The sequence below is a fragment of the Oncorhynchus keta genome, chromosome 1 (genome assembly GCF_023373465.1).
Source record: "Oncorhynchus keta strain PuntledgeMale-10-30-2019 chromosome 1, Oket_V2, whole genome shotgun sequence".
In the NCBI taxonomy this organism is placed as follows: domain Eukaryota; kingdom Metazoa; phylum Chordata; class Actinopteri; order Salmoniformes; family Salmonidae; genus Oncorhynchus; species Oncorhynchus keta.
This window is the reverse complement of record NC_068421.1, coordinates 40,546,355-40,557,256: the sequence shown is the minus strand read 5'-3', so window position 1 is coordinate 40,557,256 and position 10,902 is coordinate 40,546,355. Positions and strand designations below refer to the sequence as shown.

General features: G+C 41.1%; 1 protein-coding gene across 2 annotated transcripts in view; it reads right to left on the bottom strand.

The window, feature by feature from the left end:
- il15l (interleukin 15, like) overlaps positions 1-10,902 on the bottom strand; it is a 31,919-nt gene that overhangs the window by 7,778 nt on the left and 13,239 nt on the right. Inside the window, exons 4-5 of one of the 2 annotated variants that reach the window (XM_035772028.2) lie at positions 10,365-10,412; positions 549-689 (exon numbers count right to left, since the gene is read on the bottom strand). In XM_035772028.2, the coding sequence (XP_035627921.1) occupies positions 549-689; positions 10,365-10,412 (189 nt within the window). The remainder of the gene's footprint in view (positions 1-548; positions 690-10,364; positions 10,413-10,902) is intronic. The other variant, XM_035772036.2, reaches the window with a different exon arrangement.

Below are 10,902 nucleotides of genomic sequence, written 5' to 3'. Positions count from 1 at the left end.
ATGCATCTGAGCTCAATTTTGAGTCTCATAGAAAAGGGTCTGAATACTTATGTATAAAAAATACAAATTTTACCTTTAATAAATTGGCATACATTTAAAAAATAATCTGTTTTCACTTTGTCATTATGGGGCATAGAAAAACTTTTCTTTAATCCATTTTAGAATAAGGCTGTAATGTAACAAAAATATGGAAAAAGTCAATGGGTCGTTATACTTTCCGAATGCACTGTATGCTTGTTCAAAGTTTGGAATTTCAGTTGATTAGTATATTTATTAGAGAAAGGGGCCTACAACCGGAGGCTTGTCGGTTCGAATCCCAGTGCTAATTGGTCTTTTGAACAATCCGACCAGCTATTTTGCCAATAATGGGAAAAAGATCAGAATTGGGCTGCCTGTGTAAACGCAGCCTTATTAGCGCTGGAATTTCTAAACTATTCCATTGAGATAGTTTTTTAATTTTAAAATAACCATGCTTTATCAAGGACATCAAAATAAGTCAATGGTGACATGAGACTTATGTTGTGTCTCCCTCACACTGATTGGCTCACCTGTTTTATCAAGGACATCAATTTAGTCAGTCGTTTGGTGAGTCTTTTCTGGTGTAAGGATGAAGAACGTTTCCCATATTGTAACATCAGGACTTTTAGCTCTGTCGTAAAGCATGTGAGTGTGGACCTGGGACATTTCTGCTGAGGAGATGGGGAGATAACATGAAACTCAAACAATGGATGTAAAACATCTGAAAGAATCCACATGAGATTTAACAGATCCAAATATGTATCTTTCTTTGGTGGTGAGAGACGAGAGTTACCTTCATGTTATGTAAAATGCTTTGAGTTAAGCCCATTATGTAAATGAAAATAAATAATCAGGTATGTGCATGGACAAAACAGTTCAGTTAACTAACCCAGGATGATAAATTCCAACAATTATAATTCAATATTGTGTCTAACTGTCTAACCTTCAGCGCAGTGAGTGGCATTTACTATATCTCCATGACTTTATCCTATACAGTGCCATTGTGAAAGCCTTCACACCCCTTGCACAGTCTTCACATTGTGCTGCCTTAAAATTCAACTGGATTTTTCCCTACAGTTTTACACAACCTACTCCACATTTTCAAAGTGAAAGAAAATTATAGAACATTTCCCAAATGAATTAATCTTTTTTTTTAAACGAAGATGTTTTGATTGTGTATGTCTTTTACACCCCAGAGTTAATACTTGGTGGAAGCAACATTGGCAGCCACTACAGCCGTGAATAATTCTGAATAAGATTCTACCAGCTTTGTACAGCTGATGGGGCAACATACAGTGCCTTCAGAAAGTATTCACACCCTGTCATGGACTGGCACTGATGCTCATTCTGTTCACCATTTCCGGTGACCTGCCTTCAAGCCTGCACTGAACTGTGTCATTAAGCACACCTGGTTTCAATTCCTCACTGATTGTGTTTGTATAAACGTGCCCTTTGCTTCTCCATTGGGCTGTCAATTATTGTTCCAATGTCTGTTGGTCATGTGACCACCTGAGTTGTTTTGGCTTGGCTTTTGTGCCACGTGTATTGCGGCAGATGAATGCAGGTCTCTTCCCGTGTGTTATTATTTTGCGCTTGTGTATTTATTTGAGGTACTCCTCGCTCTTTTGTTTGGGGCTCAACCCTGTGTTTTGTATACATGTTTGTTTGGTGTTCATCCCCGTGCCTTTACATGGCACTCTGTAACTTAGGGAAATGAAAACCCTGCGCCTGTCTCCCGATCCCTTTATACCAACGTGACCTTCTCCACATTTTGTTGTGTTACAAAGTGGGATTAAAATGGATTTGTCTTTTTTTTGTCAACAATCTACACAAAATACTCTAATGTCAAAGTGGAAGAGAAATTGTAACATTTGTAAAGAAATATGAAAAATAAAACATATCTTGATTAGGTAAGTATTCAACCCCCCCGACAACAAAGTCAAGGTATTGGAGTGGCCATCACAAAGCCCTGACCTCAATCATATAGAACATTTGTGGGCGGAACTGAAAAAGCATGTGCGAGCAAGGAGGCCTACAAACCTGATTTTAGTTACACCTGCTCTGCCAGGAGGAATGGGCCAAAATTCACCCAACTTATTGTGGGAATCTTGTGGAAGGCTACCCAAAACATTTGACCCAAGTTAAACAATTTAAAGGCAATGCTACCAAATACTAATTGAGTGTATGTAAACTTCTGACTCACTGGGAATGTGATGAAAGAAATAAAAGCTGAAATAAATTATTCTCTCTATTATTCTGACATCCTAACTGACCTAAAACAGGGATTTTTTTTCCAACTTCAACTGTATGTCTCAGGTCTTATAGAGCCTGCATTCCAAATCAAATTGTATTGGTCACATACACATAGTTAGCAGATGTTGCGAGTGTAGCGAAATGCTTCTAGTTCCGAAAGCGCAGCAATATCTAACATGTAATCTAATAATTCCACGACAACTATCTCATACACACAAATCTAATAAAGGAATGGAATAAGAATATATACAGTGGGGAGAACAAGTATTCGATACACTGAAGTTAATTCATTCATCACTGCTGAAGTGAAAGCCATCCTCTCTTGGGGAATGCTGCTTTTTAGTTAGCTTTGCGACAGTATCAAAAATAAATGTGGGATTGTTCTTATTCTCCTCAAGTAGGTTGGAAAAATAGGATGATCAAGCACAAGTGAGGGCTTTTTGATATTGCACGGTACTGTCTTTCCAAGCTAATCGGAAGACTTCCAGTTTGGTGGAGCGCCATTTCTGTTCCAATTTTCTGGAAGCTTGCTTTAGGGCTCGGATGTTTTCTGTATACCAGGGAGAACATTTCTTGTGACAAATATTTTTTGTTTATAGCGGTGTGACTGCATTTAGGGTATCACGCAAGGTTTGATTTAGATCCTCAGTTAGGTGGTTTTTGTACTCCAATGTCCTTGGGTAGGTGGAGGGAGTCTGGAATGGCATCAAGGAATCTTTGAGTTTTCCAAGAATTTATAGCACGGCTTTTGATGATACTTAGTTGGGGTTTGAGCAGATTATTTGCTGCGATTGCAAACGTAATAAGATGGCGGTCTGATAGTCCAGGATTATGAGGAAAAACATTTAGATCTAAAATATTTATTTCATGGGACAAAACTAGATCCAGGGTATGACTGTGGCAATGAGTAGGTCCCGGAGACCCACTAAGTCGATGATGTCTCCGAAAGCCTTTTGGAGTGGGTCTGTGGACTTTTCCATGTGAATATTAAAGTCATCTAAAATGTGAATATTATCTGCCATGACTACCAGGTCTGATAGGAACTCAGTGAGGAACACTGTATAAGGCCCAGGAGGTCTGTAAACAGTAGTTATAACAAATAATTGAGTAGGGTGCATAAAAGATGAAAATGCAGTATTTTTTTATTATTGCAATTTGCTGTCGTAAATGTTAGCAACACCTCTACCTTTGCGGGATGCACAGGGGATATGGTCACTAGTATAACCTGGAGAGGCCTCATTTAACACAGTAAATTAATCAGGTTTGAGCCATGTTTCAGTCAGACCAATCACATCAAGATTATGATCAGTGATTAGTTCATTGACTAAGACTGCCTTGTACGTGAGGTATCTAACATTAAGTAGCCCTATTTTGAGATGTGAGATATCACAATGGTTGCATGTTAACATTAGAAGCCTCCGCCCTAAGTTTGTTTTATTCACTGCTTTAGCACACTCTGCCAACCCGGATGTCCTAGCCGTATTTGAATCCTGGCTTAGGAAGACCACCAAAAACCCTGAAATTTCCATCCCTAACTATAACATTTTCCGACAAGATAGAACTGCCAAAGGGGGCGGTGTTGCAATCTACTGCAGAGATAGACAGAACTCTGCAGGCTTACTATCCAGGTCTGTACCCAAACAATTCGAGCTTCTACTTTGAAAAATCCACCTTTCCAGAAACATGTCTCTCACCTTTGGCACTTGCTATAGACCACCGTCTGTCCCCAACTGTGCCCTGGACACCATATGTGAATTGATTGCCCCCCATCAATCTTCAGAGCTTGTGCTGCTAGGTGACCTAAACTGGGACATGCTTAACACCCTGGCCATCCTACAATCTAAGCTTGATGCCCTCAATCTCACACAAATTATCAATGAACCCACCAGTTACAACCCCAAATTCGTAAACAACCAAGATCTCAGCAATCACTGCCTCATTGCCTGCATCTGTAATGGGTCTGTGGTCAAACGACCACCCCCATCACTGTCAAACGCTCCCTAAAACACTTCAGTGAGCAGGCCTTTCTAATCGACCTGGTCCGGGTATCCAGGAATGATATTGACCTCATCCCGTCAGTAGAGGATGCCTGGTTATTCTTTAAAAGTGCCTTCCTCACCAGCTTAAATAAGTATGCCCCATTCAAAAAATGTAGAACCAGGAACAGATATAGCCCTTGGTTCTCTCCAGACCTGACTGCCCTTGACCAGCACAAAAAAAACCCTGTGGCGTTCTGCATTAGCATCGATTAGCCCCTGTGATATGCAACTTTTCAGGGACATACAGTGCCTTGCGAAAGTATTCGGCCCCCTTGAACTTTGCGACCTTTTGCCACATTTCAGGCTTCAAACATAAAGATATAAAACTGTATTTTTTTGTGAATAATCAACAACAAGTGGGACACAATCATGAAGTGGAACGACATTTATTGGATATTTCAAACTTTTTTAACAATTCAAAAACTGAAAAATTGGGCGTGCAAAATTATTCAGCCCCTTTACTTTCAGGGCAGCAAACTCTCTCCAGAAGTTCAGTGAGGATCTCTGAATGATCCAATGTTGACCTAAATGACTAATGATGATAAATACAATCCACCTGTGTGTAATCAAGTCTCCGTATAAATGCACCTGCACTGTGATAGTCTCAGAGGTCCGTTAAAAGCGCAGAGAGCATCATGAAGAACAAGGAACACACCAGGCAGGTCCGAGATACTGTTGTGAAGAAGTTTAAAGCCGGATTTGGATACAAAAAGATTTCCCAAGCTTTAAACATCCCAAGGAGCACTGTGCAAGCGATAATATTGAAATGGAAGGAGTATCAGACCACTGCAAATCTACCAAGACCTGGCCGTCCCTCTAAACTTTCAGCTCATACAAGGAGAAGACTGATCAGAGATGCAGCCAAGAGGCCCATGATCACTCTGGATGAACTGCAGAGATCTACAGCTGAGGTGGGAGACTCTGTCCATATGACAACAATCAGTCGTATATTGAACAAATCTGGCCTTTATGGAAGAGTGGCAAGAAGAAAGCCATTTCTTAAAGATATCCATATAAAGTGTTGTTTAAAGTTTGCCACAAGCCACCTGGGAGACACACCAAACATGTGGAAGAAGGTGCTCTGGTCAGATGAAACCAAAATTGAACTTTTTGGCAACAATGCAAAACGTTATGTTTGGCGTAAAAGCAACACAGCTCATCACCCTGAACACCTTATCCCCACTGTCAAACATGGTGGTGGCAGCATCATGGTTTGGGCCTGCTTTTCTTCAGCAGGGACAGGGAAGATGGTTAAAATTGATGGGAAGATGAATGGAGCCAAATACAGGACCATTCTGGAAGAAAACCTGATGGAGTCTGCAAAAGACCTGAGACTGGGACGGAGATTTGTCTTCCAACAAGACAATGATCCAAAACATAAAGCAAAATCTACAATGGAATGGTTCAAAAATAAACATATCCAGGTGTTAGAATGGCCAAGTCAAAGTCCAGACCTGAATCCAATCGAGAATCTGTGGAAAGAACTGAAAACTGCTGTTCACAAATGCTCTCCATCCAACCTCACTGAGCTCGAGCTGTTTTGCAAGGAGGAATGGGAAAAAATGTCAGTCTCTCGATGTGCAAAACTGATAGAGACATACCCCAAGCGACTTACAGCTGTAATCGCAGCAAAAGGTGACGCTACAAAGTATTAACTTAAGGGGGCTGAATAATTTTGCACGCCCAATTTTTCAGTTTTTGATTTGTTAAAAAAGTTTGAAATATCCAATAAATGTCGTTCTACTTCATGATTGTGTCCCACTTGTTGTTGATTCTTCACAAAAAAATACAGTTTTATATCTTTGTTTGAAGCCTGAAATGTGGCAAAAGGTCGCGAAGTTCAAGGGGGCCGAATACTTTCGCAAGGCACTGTAAGGAACCAATATACACAGGCAGTTGGGAAGTTAATGCTAGCTTTTTTCAAGCAGAAATTTGCATCCTGTAGCACAACCTCAAAAAGTTCTGGGACACTGTAAAGTCCATGGAGAGTAAGAGGACCTCCTCCCAGCTGCCCACTGCACTGAGGCTAGGAAACACTGTCACCACCAATTTAAATTCACTATAATTGAGAATTTCAATAAGCGTTTTTCTACGGCTGGCCATGATTCCACCTGGCTACTCCTACCCCGATCAACAGCCATACACCCCTCACAGCAACTCTCCCAAGTCTCCCCCATTTCTCCTTCACCCAAACCCAGATAGCTGATGTTCTGAAAGAGTGACAAAATCTGGACCCTCTCTTTCTAGAATGATCTGCCGAAATTGTTGCAACCCCTATTTCTAGCTTGTTCAACCTCTCTTTCATATGGTCTGAGATTCCCAAAGATTGGAAAGCTGCCATGGTCATCCCCTCTTCAAAGGGGGAGACAGTCTAGACCCAAACTGACACAGACCTATATATATCCTACCCTGCCTTTCTAAAGTCTTTGAAAGCCAAGTTAACAAACAGATTACCGACCATTTTGAATCCACCGTACCTATGCAATCTGGTTTCGGAGCTGGTCATGGATGCACCTCAGCCACACTCAAGGTCCTAAATGATATCATAACCGCCATCGATAAGAGACATTACTGTGCAGTCGTATTCATCAACCTAGCCAAGGCTTTTGACTCTGTCAATCACCACATTCTTATCGGCAGACTAAACAGCCTTGGTTTCTCAAACGATTGCCTCGCCTGGTTCACCAACTACTTCTCTGATAAAGTTCAGTGTGTCAAATCGGCGGGCCTGTGTTCCGGACCTCTGGCAGTCTCTTTGGGGGTACCACAAGGTCCAATTCTCGGGCCCACTCTCTTCTCTGTATACATCAATGATGTCGTTCTTGCTGCTGTTGATTCCCTGATCCACCTCTACGCAGATGACACCATTCTGTATACCTCTGGCCCTTCTTTGGACACTGTGTTATTAACTAACCTCCAGACAAGCTTCAATGCCATACAACTCTCCTTCCGTGGCCTCCAATTGCTCTTAAATGCAAGTAAAACTAAATGCATGCTTCAACCGATCGCTGCCCGCACCTGCCCCGCCATCCAGCATCACTACTCTACAAATACCTAAATGTCTGGTTAGACTGTAAACTCTCCTTCCAGACTCACATTAAGCATCTCCAATCCAAAATTAAATCTAGAATTGGCTTCCTATTTCACAACAAAGCATCCTTCGCTCATGCTGCCAAACATACCCTCGTAAAACTGACCATCCTACCCATCCTCAACTTCGGCGATGTCATTTACAAAATAGCCTCCAACACTCTACTTAACAATTTGGATGCAGGCTATCACAGTGCCATCAGTTTGTCACCAAAGACCCATATACTACCCACCACTGCGACTTGTATGCTCTCGTTGGCTGGCCCTCTGTTCATACTCGCTGCCTAACCCACTGGCTCCAGGTCATCTACAAGTCTCTGCTAGGTAAAGCCCCGCCATATCTCAGCTCACTGGTCACATAGCAGCCCCCACCCGTAGCATGCGCTCCAGCAGGTATATCTCACTGGTCACCCCCAAAGCCAATTCTTCCTTTGGCCGCCTTTCCTTCCAGTTCTCTGCTGTCACTGACTGGAATGAACTGCAAAAATCACTGAAGCTGGAGACTCATATCTCCCTCGCTAGCTTTAAGCACCAGCTGTCAGAGCAGCTCACGGATCACTGCACCTGACATAGCCCATCTGTAAATAGCCCATCCAACTACCTCATCCTCATACTGTATTTATGTATTTATCTTGCTCCTTTGCACCCCAGTATCTCTACTTGCACGCTCATCTTCTGCACATCTACCATTCCAGTGTTTAATTGCTATATTGTAATTACTTCGCCACCATGGCCTATTTATTGCCTTACCTTCCTTATCCTACCTCATTTGCACACACTGTATATATAATTTTTCTACTGTATTATTGACTGTATGTTTGTTTATTCCATGTTTAACTCTGTTGTTGTATGTGTCGAACTGATTTGCTTTATCTTGACCAGGTTGCATTTGTAAATGAGAACTTGTTCTCAACTAGCCGACCTCATTAAATAAATAAAATAAAAACAATCTCTTTTAATAATGACAGGAATGGAGGAGGTCTTTATTCCAGTGAGTTTGCTAAAGCAAACACCGCTATGTTTAATTCTGCTCAACCTAGATCGAGGCACAGACAGTCTCAAAGGAGATAACTGAGCTGACTACACTGACTGTGCTAGTGGCTGACTCCACTAAGCTTAGAGCCCTGTCTATGTTGATAGATAAGATGAGAGCACCCCTCCAGCTAAGATGGAGTCCGTCACTCATCAGCAGACCAGGAAGAGGGCCAAATATCTACAAATTCTATCTTTCGGGAGGGGCAGAAAACTGTTTTCAACCAGAGATTGAGTTGTGAGACTCTGCTGTAGAGCTCATCACTCCCCCTAAAGGGGCCAGAGACAATTACTTGATGCTGACAATTTGAGTAATTGACCCACTGAAAAATGAAACTATCCCAGGGTTAGGTATTCAGACATCTGCGGCGGGCTTTCCTTTAACTTTTTACCTGGTCTTTGATTCATTCATATTTATTTTGATCCTGACAAACTCCCCAGTCCTTGCCGGTGAAAAGCCAATAACATGATGATGCCACGACAATACACAGGGTTCACTCTTTGTTGTGTTGTATTGGATTTGACCCAAAACTATCATTTTTAACTTAGGCCCAAAAGTTATTTTCTGTGTTGTGGGATAGAACAATTACATACTTACCTGATTTTATTTGATATTAATAGCTAACGATTATATATTTAACTAAGAGTAAAGATTGGCCTGCTAAAGCTGAGTTTTATGGTGTCCACTCTAGCTTCCTGCAGCTAGTCTGGTCCTCGAGGACATGGGTTTTTACTAGAGATAGCTTGAAGCTGACAATTGATTGATGTCTCTGTGATATAAAACCAAACAGCTACATTTCAGTCTAGGATTAGTGGTGCATGTGAGACATATGTCTCCGGTCTGATTAAGCCGATTAAGAAAAGATATGGTGTATGTTTAGCCGAGATAGAGAGAGCCTGGAGGAGCAGAACAAAGGCCTCAGTATTCCTAATTATCCTGGCATCTGGGAAACTAAGACAAGGTGGGGTTAATAATAACACCAGAGTCAGATGACCCGGAGATGAACCCAGAGTGGCTTATGATGGTCCTTAGTCTGCATGGGAAGGGTGAAGCCATGAATGCATTTTTAGGTCTACTATATATACAACTCTGCATTTCTGTAAAAGTTAAGCACTCAGTCTGACAGTCAAGACTGTTGGATTGACGGCTTCATTACTGCAATAATTAATCAATATTAAATAAAGATGATTGTTTGAAGAAATTACCAAGTCTCTCTCAGTATGGAATTTCCACGACAGTTGTCTTGCAGTGTTACCTAACGACCTTGTTGCAAACCAGAATGGATGATTTTGAGTGTATTTTTTAACACAGGCTTCCTCCTTTTCAGTTTGTCATACAGGCCAGTAATGTTAAGTGAATGCAATATTGTTGATCCTCTGTATTTTCAAGTATTATGATGGCAGCATCGTGGTATGGGCATGATTGTTTATACCAAAGACACGCCAATAGGTGTTGAGTGTTTATGATTGGTTTAGTCTCAGACCTGGCTTAATTTTTCTTGAAAATCTGAGAAAAGGTTTGAGTACAGCTGTCCGTCAACAATTCCCAACCAAATTCATTTATATTCATTTATATTATATGTTGCCCTAAGAGTTGTGCATGGTTAGTTGAATTTTATTCTAAATTATTCAATGCTGTAATGGCTGCCAATGGTGCTTCCACCAATTATTAACTCTGGGATGTGAAGACATACGCAATCAATAAAACATTTTTTTTTAATGATTAATTCATTCGGGAAATTTTCTATAATTTTCTTACACTTTGAAAATGTGGAGTAGGTTGTGTAAATCTGTAGGAAGAAAATCCAGTTGAATACCTTTTTAGATAACATTTTAAGACAGAAAAAATGTGAAGACTGTGCAAGGGGTGTGTAGGCTTTCACTAGCGACTATTAGGTATGCAGAAATAACACATGAAAAGAAACCACATACCTTATAATCAGCTAAAGTTGGGGTGTACAGTCTGCAATCAAATGATTCCTGGTATGACAGAAAATAACAGGCTATGACACAGATAATGTAAACATAAAAACAAACAGTCAAAAAGTATTGAAAATGAGTGCTGTAACAGATAGCTTTTGATTGTACAGTGACTTCAATGTATTCCATCATACACTGAGTGTACATAACATTAGGAACACCTGCTCTTTCCATGACATAGACTGACTCTGTGAATCCAGGTGAAAGCTATGATCCCTTATTGATGTCACTTGTTAAATACACTTCAATCAGTGTAGTAGGCTCCCGCCGCACCGGTTTGAGTGTGACAACTTGCAACGAGGTCGGGTTTTTCACGCTCAACAGTTTCCCACGTGTATCAAGAATGGTCCACCACCCAAAGGACATCCAGCCAACTTGACACAACTGTGGGAAGCATTGGAGTCAACATGGGCCAGCATCCCTGTGGAACACTTTCGACACCTTGTTGAGTCCATGCACAGAAAAATTGAGGCTGTTCTTAGGGCAGAAA